Below are 16,944 nucleotides of genomic sequence, written 5' to 3'. Positions count from 1 at the left end.
CCTTCACCAACAATTTCCTGAGCAATAGACAGCATCTGAAGAAGAGGAATAATATTTGATTATGGTCGTCCCTACGACAGTCTCACAGGAGTTTAGATAATACTGCTCGATCTGGGGGTACGCTACCCCAAGTAATGACTGTTTTTGCAACCCGCACGTCTCGCTAAGAAGCGGGCACGTACAAACACACAGACCCGCCGCCGCACCGAGACACGACCGCACTGCAAGCGGAAAGGCGTTCAGTCGTCCCGCCGTCCAACAGCTCCGTTTGAGAACGGTCACGGTTCCCCTCAACGCTGTCGACACGCATGGAGCCCAACTGTGCGGGTGCAAGGCTGCAAAAACAGCTATTACCTGGGGTAGCGTACCCCCAAATCAAGCAGTATTATCTCAACTCCCGTGAGACTGTCGTAGGGACGACCTTAATCAAATATGATGTTGTGAGCCCATCACGACGCTCCATTGCGCAACAGGTTCAGGAAAGCGATCCCAGCTCCGAGCCGGTTCCCAGCTCTCCAGACACGCACAGGCAGGGCCGGAGCTCGTGACTGGGGGGGGCATTAAGCCCTTCTCACGTCTCTCCACTGTGAGAAGCGGGGGTTCGGGCTCTGCTGTTATTTTCCACACTCCGCGGCTCCGTACAATGGGTTTAACCGCGGCGATTTGATCCGAACCGCGGGTGTATATTCTCGTGTGGGAAGCAGGGATCTGGGCTTTTCCCTTGGGTAAGCAGAGGAGAGTCGAGTGTGGGAATACCGTGTAAACCTCCCGCGTGATTTGTCAGAAAACAATGCACGCCTTGAATGAGTTCACACCGATGGAAGGCAGACATACTCGGTACTTTGTGTTTGCCCAACATTTAATTCAGCTACAAAACAAGAAAGCACAACTACCAGGGGCTAGTGTCTGCAAGTTGAGACTATTGTTAAGGCTGTAAATGTAAATTTTCTCAGATGCTGTTTTCCCAAAACGGCCGTAAGGAAACCCAGCAATTTCAGTGCGTTTTCCAGCAGAACTCTGATGACATGACAGGCTGATTTTACAACCCCCACTTATCAGCTTAAACGACTGAGAAATTGTATGATTATTGACCGTGATAACAGCATTTACGATGGGTGCTTTAAGTCCACCTGGGAGTATTTTTCGGTGTGCTTACATACACACAGGAATAGGTTTGCAAGCCCACGCCTGAATTTCCTTTTCCAGGAAATAAGGGACACGCCAATGACAGGGAACTGTGCTGGCCATCCAATCACGCTGAACAGTCAAGTTAAACACAGACTACAACAGACAGACAGCTATCTCGTCTATCAGACGGAACTCGCAAGCAGGCCACTCAAACTGCAGCGTCTGCTTCTGGCCTCTAGAGGCGCCATATTCTATCACAAATTTCGCCAGCAAGTATAAACGAAACCAATCTAGATAGACCAGCTATAGACCCAAAATAAAAACACTATAACTTACTTTAAAAAAAATGTTAGTAAAAGATGCTCTTTTCTCACTTGAGAAAAGCAAAGGGCTGTTTGTACCCACCAGAAAATTAGGAAAGCCAAAACCGGTCAAAGAGTCATGGGATAGCAGCTCTGTTCTATATAAAATCATTACGGAAAAGTCCAACACAGTCTCCACAGCCGAAAATCCGGCTTCCCGACTATACTGCCTTGAAATGTTTTTTAAATCAACGCGATGTGATCCCAAGCGGGCCAGGACTGTGTTAAAGGGGGTGCAAAGTCACCAGTGCCAGGAGGCCCTTCACCACCTCTGGGGCTCACGGCACAGATGAAGGATTCAGGGTTCATGACAAGAGGGGGAGCTCGGCTGTGCAGTCCACACCCCCGTGAAGTGCTGGAAAAACACGTCAGCTTTATTTTCATTCCAGCTCCCACCCTGAAACTGCACCGGTGAGAAAACACAAGGATGCCAACTGGACTCGTCCCTGGGCCAGAGGTCCACAGTGGGCTCCCGCGGGCTGGGGTGACAGGGAGCAGCAGGAGGGCCCACAGCTGGGCCCCGAGAACCGCCGGCCAATGACATCACGCTCCCGAACCCGGCTCAGCTCAGAGAGCAAGAGAGCTCCGCCTGAAAGGGAGGTTCTTCAAGAAGCGAACCCCACCATGATCCCAGAGATCTGGGCTGCCATTTCCTGCTCCGCCCCAAACCCCTTTCAGATTACCAGCAAAACCAGTCAGGTCACTTGCTCACGGACGCGAGGGAAATAAGGCGTTTTACAGGCTGAGCTCCCTCTCCCCAGATCATCTCCTGTGTGTGAGGGCAAAGGGCATGACCAGATTTTACACACACACACACACACCTCCACTGGAAAATTCTGCTTCCTCGCCAACATGTGTGTGTGTGTGCGCTTGAGAATTACGAGCTGACCACAAAAAAAAATTTCCACAAATGCTCGCTCATTCACAAACACGGACGTACTTTCCCTGCAACGGTCCGAGAAAATGATTTAAACATTGCAATCAAAAGCATGTACACAGAGAAGGACAACTACATTGCAGACTCGTTACCATGAGCCTCTCCTTCTTAGAAGCTGGACGTTTCTAGTGACCACGGTCAAGATTGTAAAGACATGTCCATGTATGTTTATACTGTGAACTAATTATATACCTTCTGTCAGGAAAAGCAAATGATTCAAACAGCCTGGCAATGTTTGCTAACTTGTCACTTTAAGGACTACAACAATGTAAACTGGACAAAATTCCACTTAGTCAACGTAAAACACTTCTTAGTTGTTTTTAGATGAAACAAAAGAAAACAAAAATCGCTTTTTTATAGCACACAACAAAAATCTCAAACAACTGCACTAATGTAATTCATGTAAAAAATCTACATAAAACAGAAGCTATTACTAACTATATTTCTTACATTTTCTCTGCGGTTATTTCACACCCTTTATGACCTTTGTTGAGCTCAGGAACGATGAGGGATGAGGATGATTCTTTGACATTTCAGTCTGGTGTGAGCCTGTCTGGCAGCCAAAAAGCTCGAACGGACAGTACAGCAGATACACAACATGTCTTCATCCCTGGGGGGACCTCTTTCAGAGACATAATTCTCAAATAGGTGCCCCGGTTTACAACCTATATCAGATTGGGCTGGTGTCCCGCTCAGAGTGCGCCCTGCCTGTTGCTTGCTGGGACAGGCTCTCCCATGCCCTGAACTACCTGAAGTGATTAGAAAATGGTGGGATTGATGATACTTGGTTAAGAGCTATTAAACAATTAAGAGCTATAGATTCAATCACTGGAGGTTTGCTAATTCTGTTCTTTATTGTTTGGTCTGCTGGTGAAGACAGACTTCAGTAACAAGCACAGCTCCTAAAGACACCACACTGAAGCACTGACCCTCTACATGGGTAATTACAGTTCTCCCACTCTGCACCCCAACTCCAGCAACAGGTGGCCATGGAAAGAGAAGGCAGCCACCTGGGGTGAAAACCGCCCCTCCACCTGTCCCCCAAAAAACTGTTTGGTAAGATGACATCACTGATCAGGACTTGGGTATCAAAAGCATGATGGATCACAGAGATGAGCCACAGCACAGCCCGACAGTGCCTTAGTGTTGCCAGAGCGCTGGGCTCTTAAAGCACTGAAAGTGTATAACCAAGCTGGTTCAGGTCTGTCAAGAAAGGCAACTGAGAAGCCGAGACAGAAAAAGGTGCCGAGGAGCCTGGCACGGCCCTGAACCAGCTCCCCAGCCCAGAGCACGGCTTCCATCCGCCATGAGCACTTCTGCTGGAGTCAGAGTTACTTCGCGTTGCCAGATGAAAACCTGATTTCTCTTTCATGCCGCGGTTTTAATTGGCACATAAAAACGATGCCCCACGGATTCAGCCCTCCGCTAATTAATTCGGTTTCCGAAAGGATCTCGAGGAATCTGGGAAAACAAAAACCGCAGGCAGCCAGAAGGAACTGTTCCCTCCACCACCCCCCAGCCTCTCCGCTTATTCGAAACAAACTTTTCGAATAAGTTGAGTTCACTGTAAATCCAAGGTCAGTGTCCTCCGTCGCACTATCAAGACATGATTCTGATGCATCAGGAAAAACAACATCCTCCTCTCCTTTGTTCTAAAGCATTGGGATTAACTGCTCTGTTCAAGTGCTAAAACAAATACTGCGAATGCCGTTTTAAGTGACCGTGAAGGTTTGCATGGCGAAACGTTAAGGAGTTAGTAGAGATTAAACCAACACCTCTGTCCCAGGGGCCCTGTCTGCTGGAGTGACAGTGCCAAGTGCACGTGGCCAGCGAAGCTGCTGGACGCTCAGGTGTTTCGTCATCAGGTTACCACTCTGCTTCCTGTGTGGCCCCGTTTGCTCCACTATAGACCACTTCATCACCACCCAGGGGCACGTTGCTCCACAGATCATGGGCCAGTCTGGTGTGTGGCCACAGCTTCACACTGCTCTCGGCACAACCCACTTAGCACACTCCTGATTGGACCTGCGTGGGCCGACTTGAGCTGCTGACCTTTATCATGATAATGTCAAGCAATGCGATTCCAGACCCTACGAGGGGGTGGAGGCGATGACTTGTCGGGGGGGGAGAAAAAACAGTCTGACTGCGTAGGGGGGCTACGGGGTAGAGGAGAGGGTGGGAGGGAGCGGGTGGTTTATCTGGGGGTCAAGAAGCAAGCAGGATTTAAAGCTGATGAGAGAAGAGACAGCCGGCAGCTGCTGGGCACTTGTTCAAAGTGAGAACGAGATATTATTTTGCTCCCTCCTGAACGATCACTCAATGATGCCATTTAGATACAGAAAAACAGAACAAGGGTGGCATTCCCAACAGCTGTGTCCAAACGACCCCTGGTTCGACATCTCTCGGGAGAGAAACGCAGACATGAGGGCCAGCCCCTTCGCGACGGGTTGAGTAACTAAAGAAGTGCCTGGGAGTTGCACACCACAGCGCATCTATAACAGGAACACACTCTGAAGCCGTCACCACATTCCTCTGTCTCTACTGTTTAGGTGTCAGGAGTCACAGCAGGGACAAATCATGGCTGGTATTCAGGGAGCGCATGTGGTCCCTCCTCCCAGCTCTCAACTATGCTAATCAGGGCATTGTATCTTTGGATTACCCGGCACTTCGGCGAGCTGCAATAAGACATTCGCTCGCAGAAACGGGAAGTGGCGCACAATTAGAACAGTTATCGGATCACTCATGCTAATACCAATAATCATAATAATTAGCGTTCGAGGCAGCTGGGATTTCTGGTTAATAACACACCATCCATCCATAATTTTTGTATCCCACAATTAAAATTCATCAGACACCCCGGGTACAAAACAACAAAGCCTGAAGTCAACATCAGCGAGCACCAGCTCCCTTTATCGTCCTCCTCCTCCTCTCTTTCAGTACCTCCTTCCCTCCCTCTCCCCCTTCTCCCTCCACTTTCTCTTTCATTCTCTCTCTAGAGTTTCCAAAATCCCGTTTTTCAGTAATTGCCCTGTTTGGAAGGCAATGTGCAGCCTGTCCAAATTGGACTCCCATTATTCTAATCTCAAGATGTTAAATTACCTATAATTTGCTACGATGGCTTGCCACTCCATTCAATAACACTTCTTTTTTTTTCTATTTTCTCTCGGCCTCAAGTAAACAGGGTCCATAATCGCTGTTAACAGAGCAAGGGAGAGGGGTATATAAGTAGGTTCGGAGTAGCCAAATTAATCAACACTCAATGCTTTATCTAGGAAGTCACATTAGACAGCGGAGCACCGTTTGTGTCTTCCTGTACGCAGCTCTGTCTGGCCGCTACGTCCTTGCACACTGCTGCTCCAGAAGCCCAGTCCTGCCTCACCATGCAGGTAAGACATCTCCCGCTTGAGTCAAAGAGCTGAGAATAACCATAGCCTTCCGCTCTCCAGCTGCTTAAACGTGTTGAAGCGTAGCTGTCGGTTCATAACCAGTGAAACGCTGCACTGCTCTGCTGGCTCACGTCCGCCTGTCCCCTGACAACAGCGTCTGGAGATCTGAGCCTGCTGTCGGAGCAGTGCCTGCGGATTTAGGACGTGGAGTTTCACCTGCAGTGGGGAAAGAAGGGGGGGGAGGAACTGGGCGCTCTGTGTCACCCAGATGTGAAGGGCCTCACTGCTGGTTCAAATTGCTCCACACACCTGTGACAAAGATATTGAGGTTCTTGCTGCTGCCGATTTGTACCTCGGGGAACTGAATAAACACGCTGCACTGACTCAAGCTTTGTAATGAAATATAATTTTTGCAATTTGGGTTTATTTTGGTGTCGAATTAACTAGGTATATAGGGCTTAACCTTACAGTATACAGTATGTGTGCAAATTGCCTATAACGGGGCCAAAAGCCTCTTGTTAGAATCTGTTCTTTTATATTGGAAGCAGGGTATTTGGGTTTTAAAGTGGTAGTTCTTATCAGGGGCATTTCCTAACATTATCTTGGTTAAATCCACTGAATACTGTTTTACTAAGACTGGAGTAACATAGCTGTCCATCCTTAAACTCAAGACTAAGGGCAATCTTTTGAAGAGCGACACAAGCTGTTGCTGTCTGCGCATGTGTAGACAGGGCTGGAGCTGAGCCCTGTGGTGTTTCCAGATGTCTGGGGCCTGGCTGCAGGCTGACCCATGGGCTGTGCAATCAGAGATTTAATACCCGACACCTGGAAGGCTACTGGAGTACAATGGTCATTGATCGCCGAGCACAAACTGATGCAGGACCGCAAGTTTGGAAGATTTGTTTTGTCCCCCGAGTTTCTACCCAGCCTGCAGTGGACCAGAAGAGACGACAAATACAACGGGGAGCAGGGGCCTGATGGCAAGATTGAGCTGTTTTGTTCCACAAGTAATGGACTCTGTTAACTAGCCCTGAGCCTCAGGAGAGCACAGAACCACACCAGCTGCCAAGTCTGCAGTCTCACTCCGGGTTAATCACTCATTTCAAGCTGTACCCATTTTACAGGAAGACAGAAGATACACTCTGCATTTTCAGCTCCAATAATAAACATCAAACGCCCGTGACAGAAAATCTCTGAACATTGTATTCACTTTTCTTGTAGCTAATTCTATTTTCCCCACTATTTCCCCAAGTGCTATAAAGGATAAGCCACAGAGAGGCTGGTGCTCCTGACTGTCTCGCCCTGTTCTAGCAGGAACGGATTGAGAAGGAAGGATGTTTTGGGAAGAGGAGACCCAGGTCTTTCGGAACAGCCCAGGCAAACGGAGACCATGTTCAGTTAAGAGCCTGAACAAAACGCTGAAGATCAAGGTTCAAACTCTGGTGTGTCAGGATCTCGAGAAACAGGTGTAATCGGTCTTGTCCTTAACAGCTGTGTTTCACACCCGGCAGACAGCTGTATATAAGCAATGCACTATGGGAAACTGACCAACGAGCAGCTTGGATCAGCTGAATGTACAAACTGGAGGAGGTCTAGGCACCGGTGGGAATCACATCTTTCACTGAAGCCGGTTACGTTACAATTTTAAGAAAATTACTCATTATGACAGCGGCATGGAAACCACAGAAATCGCCCAGAACACACTGTGAAGAGCGTACAACTGTAAAACTGTCAGCCACCCCACCCCCGCTCCATCCTAACACACATCGTGTGAAACAGCCCTGTGACACACAACCCGCCTGGTACGGCCCGCCCCGGGCGATGCCGCGCACAGAGAGGTGCGCTCAGCCGGACCAGGCCTCGGGGCGTCGGCGAAGGCCTTCGTCTGGTGGCGGAGAATAGACCACGTTCATTCCCTTACGCTTAAAACATTACAACACAAGTAGAATAATATAATGGTATATTTTAAAACGTGACCCCCCACAGATATTCCATTTTGAAAACGCAGCAAGTCAAATGCGGTGCAATTCGGCGTCAATCCCGCCACCCGTGAAAGTAAACGGGATTTCTTACCTCGACGGGCGCCAAGAGGACTGTCCGGCGGCAGCAGACACCGCGAATTCGAGGGAAATCCCCACATTTCCGTCAGCCAACCAACACCGGACCAGCCTTACAATTTTTACCAACAACACCCTCGGCCTCTCCGCCTGAAACGGCCGCCAAGTTGGCCGTCCATGATGTCGAATCGGGAGAGGAGAGTGCCGGGCATTTTCTGAAGACACTGCCAGGGGTCAGATTCAGGTCAGCTGTTTCACCGGATTCCAATTGAACTGATTGTCAACTTAACTACACGCTTCGAGCCTTGGTCATACCCGCCCAAATTAAAAACTACAAAGGCAGTTACCCTTTCATTGTTATTAAAAGGTGAATTACGGCGATCGAGCTCTAAACACAGAACTATGTTTAGCGTCAGATATAAAACAGTGTAAAAAAAACCCAAAACGGTACATCACATGGGCTTGATAAAAAAAAATATTCTGAAGTCTAACAACAAAAATCCAAACTGAAGTGTTCGCGTTCTCTGTTTCTGTGCCTGTTAAATATGGAAAAATATTAATTTATCAGCAAGTCGTTGCCGTTACCGAAATTGGAAGTATCTGATTATAGCACGCGTTCACGGTGCAGAAAAAGTCATTTTTTCTAAATCTATAAATAATAATAATAATAATAGCTGAAAAGGTATTTAACCAGAAAGCTCGCACCTGAGCAAACCGTTCATTGAGATATCTTGAGATAGCCCGGAGCAGATTCGCCCTGGCTTGCCCAGGATTAAGATTTAATTTGTTTTACACAGATATTGTTGTTATTTGTATTTGACCTATGTCATTTCACAAGGCCGCTAAGAACATGCAGGTGTAGCTGAGGAGATAACTAGGGGAAAAAAATCCATATTTTTTATTTGTACATCGCGTTGCATTGCAATATCAGCAAAGTGAGTTGTTCAATACGACAAAGGTTAATGGTTTTCTACAAAATGACAAAAATACGTCGGTCTAAATATGGTCTTCCTCGATAATGTTTGACAATTATCGATGAGATGGAGCAGACAAAGAATGGTTTACATAGAGCTATTCATTCCTTCGTTAAAAACTAAGAATGGTTTATTGTGTACATTTTAAACCTGTGCCGAATAAATTATGTCTATAAAATGTTTGAAAATGTAAACTAGCAGTATCGCACAACAATCCAAACCCTGTTAAAAGCGCAGGGAATTCTACACAACTTCAGAAAAAAATTCTGCAGAGGAATGCAAATGTTAACATCAATATAAAATTGTTTAACGCATTCCACTGACGAAAGAGCCTACTCTAGCACGTTATATACCGTCATTTAACAAACATTAAAAATAACATCAGCAATTTTACCTGGATGAAAATTACCGTCCCCCCAAATTAAAAATGTACTGTATTAACAACAACAAAAGCGAGTGGAACATTTACAGGATCTGTCATGACTCCGAAACACATGAACGTGTCTAAAATAAAATTGGTTTGAATGTTTTGATCCGTTAAATGGGTTGTAGAAAAAAAGAGTCCCTCAGATCAGTGTTGTTTTCAGTCACCGTGATCTTCAAAACACCTTTAGAAACTTTCTAAAATATCAAGAACAGATTCCACAAAAAAAACAACCTAGTCAGAAATAATTCACCGATTCCATTTTGTTCATTGTAAATTTGCTGATATTGTAGCACATTGTTAACAGTACGGTAGGCTATCGGTGACCGCAACCTTGCTGTCGACAATTCGTAAAGCAGAAATTAACGCTATAATGGAAAATCTAAGACGTCTAAGAAGATAAACCACGTCGAAACCATGTTTCAATAATTTGTAAGGATCCTCGGACCATAAGCATACAAGTCGGAACTCCACAGGGCCTGGCCGGTCACTCCGGCTGGACATTAAACTGTATATCATCAGTCTACATTGAGAAATATAACGGTACCCAGTTCAATGTGTTGAAGTGCAGGATTTGTAGTTACCAGTAAGCCTGTTTTCCATGAAAACATGTGCGGTCATTAATCATTGTTCGGCGTAACGCAATTTCTACAGCATTGAATTTAGCACAGTTATCTCGGAACGGACGTGTTTAAATGCAGTGTAAACAGCTTGTTAGCGATGTTTAAACAGTTTAAGCCTTGCAATGTGCCCATCGCTATATGCAGCTATTAATCAGGCTGCAAGTTTGGAGATTGAATAGAGGAGCCATTTATCATTTTTTAATGACAGCAGTGTAGCTTTCTTCCTGCGTATTTCAGAAGACAGCAGGGGGGGATACGTTTAAACGTTGGCGAAGGTTATACTGTACTTAATCACGTTGTGTATGTTTTGAAAGGAGGGATGAAAGCTGACCAAATAGGAAAAACACACTAATGGTAGGACATAAATTACACTTGAAGGTGTTTTTCTATCAAATCCCAGCCCGATCCCATCGCGCAGCCGGGCTCCAAATGCAGGAACTGGAATATTCCCACAGGCCTCCCCGAATCCCAGCGAACTGCTAAGAGGGACTTAACCGGTTCCGAAACTCTCTTTCTAAACCGCGCGATTTCTCCCAGAGAGATCGATTACAGTTAAGGGTAAGTGAATTGTCTGTATGAGTTGACAATTACGGAAATTCGGATTGTTAACGAGCAGGCGGTATATTCACTGCCGTTAAATATATATATATACAGTTTAATTGGCATCAAACCCATTATTACAGCTCGGTGTCGTCTAAACTTAACATGATACCTAAAGCCCCAACCTAGCGCTTCTCAAACTAACCAAGAATAAATATGAACACTAAAAAAAAGAATACTGTGATTGCTACAGGCTCCTTCCCTCGTGTATACATGTCTAATAACTTCGGTGTTTTCAGCGTCTTTTTTTCTTACGGCTTTTTTTTTTTGTTTTCCCTGTTCTTTGTGATTTCCACCTGCAAGTAATTTCAGATAATGGCAAAGCCCCCATCAGGCCGCGGATCCTCCTCGTATTCTATGCGTCCTTATTCCGATAGGGCCTTATAGGATTTTTTAACATATTAAGAAAGACATTTTGTAGGCTGTAAATTGCTTGTAATTATCCTGTTGGAATGAAAGCTTTATTTAACAAGCTGTGTCCCAAATTGCTATAATTGGCGAGCCCATTTTAGAAGAGCATTCAAAGATTCTTAAAATAGCGCCCCTTTTTTTGGCTTGTCCAGATGTTTAGGGGGTGAAAGATTTGACCCCCCATTTTTTTTTGTTGTTTTGCGTCCCATCCCTTTCCCTGGCGCACGTGACAGTCGGGGGGAGCCGCAGAAACCGTCGGACCCCCCCGAGCCCCCCCGACGAGAGCCCGTCCTCCCGTGAGGAAGGACCGCTCGTGTTGGCTGACCGCTGGAACGGACCAGCGGACACCGGACCGGCGCTGCAACGCGAATCCGCTCCGTGCTCATCCGGGCGGGTCACCGGCCGGTTCCCCTTGGCCTGCGGTGCGGCTCGGTGCCGCTGGGCTCTGCGACTGTAACCTGCAGAAAGACGGACGCGCTGGCGGTCCCCACGGCAACATTATCTCCCCACTCGCAGTTTTACAGAGTAGAGTAGCTGTGTAATTGACTTTATTGTTAAAATATGACTTTATTAGATTATGGTGGTATATTTAAATATATATCTATTTATTAATTATTGTCATCGGATTGAAGCGGCAAAAGGTAAACATCACAACTTGCAAAAGGAGTTTCAACGACTGTAACAAACTATAATAATAATAATAATAATAATAATAATAACGACACTATTATTATTGTTATTATTAATTGTTATCTCTACATCGGCTTGGCCTGTGCTCTGTACACCTTGCAGTACTAGAGCAGTTGGAGGAGAAACCTCGGTCATTTCGGGTAACTGGGCTGATGGCTCCGTTCCCCTTCGGCGACCAGTTAACAGTGCTGGCGAGAGGAGGTCTGCACGGTTAGACCGTGACGATAAAACAGGATCCAGTGACACACCAGTTACAGCCTTGAGGCGGCCTCATTTCGGACGGTTTCGCCGGTAACAGCCGTGTGGAAAGCGATTTCTTTTCGGTTAGCGAAGCGGTCTGCGCTGCGATACTCTCGCTGAGAAAAGCTGAAACCTTTGCGTCTTATTAAAGTTTAATGAATGGGGTATAATTAAGTGTAATGCCCGTTTGTTTTAACGAGAGAAGGAGGAATGTGATGTTAATAAAAATCAGCTAAATGTATAGACTTAAAACTTCGAGGGGACGGGATCGCTGAGGCAGACTGTACATAACCCCGAGATCCACTTAATAATAACCGCTGGTCACATACGAGAAATATCATGTTCATGAAAACCACGCCGTTGTAATATGACAAAACCATGTTCTAATGAGAAGACAACCATAAAAACCTTAAACAAACACGGAACGGCAACAACCGTGTAGTGTTTCCGCGCCAGATGAGCCTCCGAGCTCAGACTGTGGGATCTGTCAGCAGGCTAGAAGTGGAGAGCGGGGGGCCCCGGGGTGTGATCTCCCACGGCAGGCCCTTCCACCAGCCCCTCTCCCCACGGCCAGCCGCTCTCTGACCGCTTCTTCCAGTTCGGGGCAACGGGTACGGCCACCAGTCTGCCTTCCTTTCCGAGTCAATCTCAGCCCGTTTCCCTTTGCGCGCTAACAACGGCGCCCGCCTTTCAAAACAAAATGGCGTTAGGCCTACAGCGGCAGGTCTGCGACGGTAAGAACAGGCTTTTTTTTTAATAAATAATGAAGGGATGGACAAACTCAAGAAATGAGAATAGAAATAAAAGGGACGTATTTGTCTTTGTGGATAACATAGGAATGCTGCGCACAACCTCAGTCAAACTGACTGCTTAAGCATTGTATCCCTGAGGCGACAACAGCCTGTTATCGATGAAAGCCTCTCGCTGAGCTCACATGGATAAATAAGTCAAATGAGGTGTTTATAAAATCAGGCAACACGTGACCCTTTTTTTTACATTCAGTGCGTTTAAATTCTCATTTCCAGTTCTAGAAAAAAATCAATTTGAAGACGTTTTTCTCCTGCTACTGCATATTATTCCTAATTAATCACGAATAAACTTTCTACAAAAATATGGTATATTTTACGAAAATTTGAGTTTGAATATGATCCAGTTTAAATCGGTATTACGTTACACTTTTCCAAACAGAAATATACTCCTATCATTATTTGGATTCACGAATGATTAATGTTTTAAAATCTGTGCATTTATGAGTCGCACTTAAAGAGAAGCTTAACACATCTCTTAAAGCCGAAATGCGCCAGTTTCAGTGAGAAACGAAACTTTCCTTTTTCTTTAACGAAACCTGTATCTCACGAGTGTAACGCCCATTTCACGTCTTGTAGCTTTCAAGTACTTAAAAAAACTTTTACAAAAAATAAGAATTTAATGTTCTGCTAATTTAATATACAGCTAATCATTTTGAAGATTACCAGGCTCAAATATTACAAATTTCCCCCGCCGACTTACACAAGTGCAATGATATCGGTATTATATGCGCTCGAAAAATAGTATTATTAGCGTTATCAATAGCATAAATCTCTAGTTAACGGAATTGTAAAACCCTCTCTTTAAATACGCTGCTATAATGTTATCGTTCTGATACCAGGTAAGAAATGGCACACATTAATTTTGAACTGTTAGTACTAACAATTTCTATTTCAGAGCACTCGTTAAGCAGAGAAATCGGGCTGTTTGATCCCCACTACTCTGTGAAACAATCCACGGCCAGGTCAGGCTCACGCGTGTCCGTGTTTCAGACCACATTCCCCCACCCGGAGTAAATAACTCACATGCGCACCTGCTTAACTAATCAGCCCTTTTAAGAGGACCCTTTCTACGTTAAAACCTCACGCGTTAATAAACGGGGGTGCCTTGTACGCGCGTTTAGGTTTGATAAATCACGGAATTAAGACTTTTAAAACTCGTTTGAAACACCCGTGTCCTCTGCAGGCTGACATCTCTATAACAGCGTGCTCAAATGTAAATGAAAACTTTCCTGCTCTTTTCATCTCATCCCGTCGCTTGACTATAAATCATCTACGGGTTTGATTTCGCTGAAAACCCGTCATTTTGTTTTCCAGCTGTAATTTAAGAGCTCGTTTTAAAGTCGTCTCATTACACGCAGCGAGACTGTTTGTATAACCCCACGTGTCACGCGCCGCAGAGCGGTAACAAACTTTCGGGCTGCCATGGCAACGGCCGTCATTTAAAACGACCTCAACATACAGCTGTGTTTCGGGACGAGCAGAACTTGAACTTTACTGTGCATTTAAAAAAAAAAAACATTCTCTTTCTTTAGAAAGGGGGACCTCCCGCTGGAGACAGACTTTTATTAAACTTTATGTCCCTAGAATGTAATAAATGAAAACTTAATGTGATCAAAAACGACTTAAAATTGTAACATTCCATTGTTGAAAAATTAACCAACAGAGTATTTTCTATATTACGAAGCCGCTTTAGCAGAACGTTTTAAAAAAGTATCCTTGATTTGGCTCGTTGGATTCGATTAAGCACTGTTGCTAGCGTTTTAACTCCAGTCTGCGTTAGACCGTGCAATTTGTTTTACGGTGCAGATGGTTGTATACACACAACTAAAATAATGCATCGCAGTAAGATTAATTTTAGACACGTTTTACTTATTTTTACAAGTAAATGTGTTTTCTTTTACCTCGCTTTGCTTCTGTCTCAACACATGACGTTTTGTAATTTAACTGTTTCACCTGAAGAAAATAATTCATTATCATTTACCGAGGATTTTTGTTTTTCAAACAGCCTGGACCTGTTCAATCAGCTGATCCTGACCGTGGTGAATTGTGTGCCACTGCTGACCATGCTGGTAGCTTTAGAGCCTGGAGAAGAATCTTTGTGGCAATAACTGTGCAAACTTGCAGGATTTCACAAAATCTCGTTTCCTTAATAATTTCGTCCAGTCTGCATGACATTACTTTTTCTCTCCGTTTTATAATTCCAGTCATCGCGCTCAATGTAACCAACCGTTCTCTGCATTTTCGTTATTGCTGCAATGTTTCTATTACAAACAGTACTTACAGTAAGAACACAACTAATAATTATTATCTGTTGTTATTTCTGTTGGTGGTTTCCTGAACTAATGCCGATTTTTTGTTGTGAATTAATAGTAGCAGTAATATGTGGTATTACTGTCGTTGTTAAGAATATCCTGGTGCTCTGTTTGATTATAGAGTAAAAATGTTCTAAACATAAACAACTTTATTTCCATAAGATGGCTTCTCCGTTTCACACTACGATACTGCAGGGGGGCACACAAGCCCTTTTCTAGACCCACTGCTGAGTTTTGTGCTAAAGCATTTCAATGGAAAAACAAATCGAAGTTACTCTTATGCCTTATTTTCGTCCGTCCCAAAGCAAGAGTGAGGAGTATTCCAGAGCGTTTCACCTCGCAGCCTGTATTTATCCCCTCTGCAGCAAAGTCTGCTGGCCCTGCTGCTTCCAGCGTCTTAAAACTAAAGTGGGAAGACACGAATCGAGTTCGATCGCACACTGTTTTTTTATCACAAATAACGCGACTTTTTGTATCGGCCTGCTGGGGACGCGTAGCCCGCCGAGGTTTCGGGAGTGAAGAGCAGGGATCGCCGGACAGCTCCGCGTTTCCGCCTCAATCTACACAGCCCGATTGACGGACGACTGCGAGAGGTTAGATCAGGGAGGATTTATTTGAACCAGAGCCTCAACAACGTGTCATTCTGAGCGCAGGGCAGCGCAGGGAGGAGGTGACAAGGGCGCAGGGCTGTTCTCCGCTGGCGAGGGTGCAGGTTCAAATATTGCTTTTTTGGGGGGGGGGCGGGAAACAACTCAAAACATACAATAAAATAAAAAAACCAAACGATTTGAAGCATTCCCCCCCAAAAAACGAAGTCTCTTTTTTTTAAAAGGCACATCATTCTTCAAACTAGAAAAGGAAAACAAAAAAGATTAAAATATATTTTAAAAAAACAGTTCTTGAGAAAATAAGAAAAAAAACTCTTAACTGTGTTTTATTGAGTCTGAAATTGCTGGATTTGCTTTTTATATATAATATATTTGGGGGGGAAAAAAAGCGATTATTGTTCGTGGAGGTGATGCGTCACATCATCTGAGGTCTGGGCATGGAGTCCTGGTGGTGCGCCGGGTACCAGTGTCCGAAACTGTTCATGTAGCTGCTGGCGTGGACCGGCGCGCCCTTGCTGCCCATGGACACGTCCCACAGAGGCGGCAGGCCGGGCGAGCAGGGCGACATGGAGGCGGCGGGGTGGAGGTGCTCGCCCTCCGGGCCGTTGGAGCCGTGCTTCATGATCTTCTTGTACTTGGAGCGCTTGTTCTGGAACCAGATCTTGACCTTGGAGGGACAGGGGCGGCCCGGGAGAAGCCCAGAGAGAGAGAGACAAGAAAAAGAAACGCACAATAAACGCGGAGCTTAATTACAGGTCTCCCTCCCGACGCATCGGAAAACATGACCGGTTTTTAATGAGCATGAAAGCTGAGGGCTTGTCATTTATGGTCGCGCCGGTTTTAAAATGCGTTATGGTGCAAGAGCCTTTTCCCATCCCTCCACTGTGAGAAATCGGATTTTTTAAAGCAGAAAATCGCGACACAAAAGCTCCCTGTTCAGTTTTGTTCCGCTGTAAATGGAAGCCTATTGTTCCGTCCTACATTTTCCACTCTGGCAAAGCCTTTTGGTGGGGAATTTCATTGACAACAACAACAAAACAAAGATACCGAGGACATACACACCAAAAAAAAAACGACCAAACAAACAGATATTCCTGCATCTCCCAGAGGACGTTGCTGTAAAAATATGTCAGGACAAACTGGCTCTGCTTTTATCGTTTGCATGCAATCTACACAATTGGAGAGAAATAATAAAGTGTTGTAAAGGAGTCATAAAAGTCATTAATTTTTTTATTGATTTCTACCACACTGACTGAGACCTTGTAAAAGGACCGCTATACTGCAGAGCCTGAAGTGACCTTAACCCACATGGCGCAGATCTGCAGAGCAGCGCGGATACGGGGACGGAAGAAACTGTTCGGGCTCGGCCGAGTCCACTTTCCT

At 45.3% G+C, this 16,944-nt stretch overlaps 1 protein-coding gene across 6 annotated transcripts in view; it reads right to left on the bottom strand.

Moving 5' to 3' along the window:
- Positions 1-15,547: 15,547 nt before the first annotated feature.
- LOC102698037 (homeobox protein Dlx4b-like) overlaps positions 15,548-16,944 on the bottom strand; it is a 156,946-nt gene continuing 155,549 nt past the window's right edge. For all 6 annotated transcript variants that reach the window (XM_069185562.1, XM_069185565.1, XM_069185567.1 and 3 more), the window contains one exon: positions 15,548-16,228. In XM_069185562.1, coding sequence (XP_069041663.1) covers positions 15,977-16,228 — 252 coding nt within the window. In that variant the 3' untranslated portion in view covers positions 15,548-15,976. The remainder of the gene's footprint in view (positions 16,229-16,944) is intronic.

This window comes from Lepisosteus oculatus, chromosome 28 (assembly GCF_040954835.1).
Source record: "Lepisosteus oculatus isolate fLepOcu1 chromosome 28, fLepOcu1.hap2, whole genome shotgun sequence".
Lineage (NCBI taxonomy): Eukaryota > Metazoa > Chordata > Actinopteri > Semionotiformes > Lepisosteidae > Lepisosteus > Lepisosteus oculatus.
Note: the sequence above shows the minus strand (reverse complement) of the source record. Positions and strands in the feature narration are given on the sequence as shown.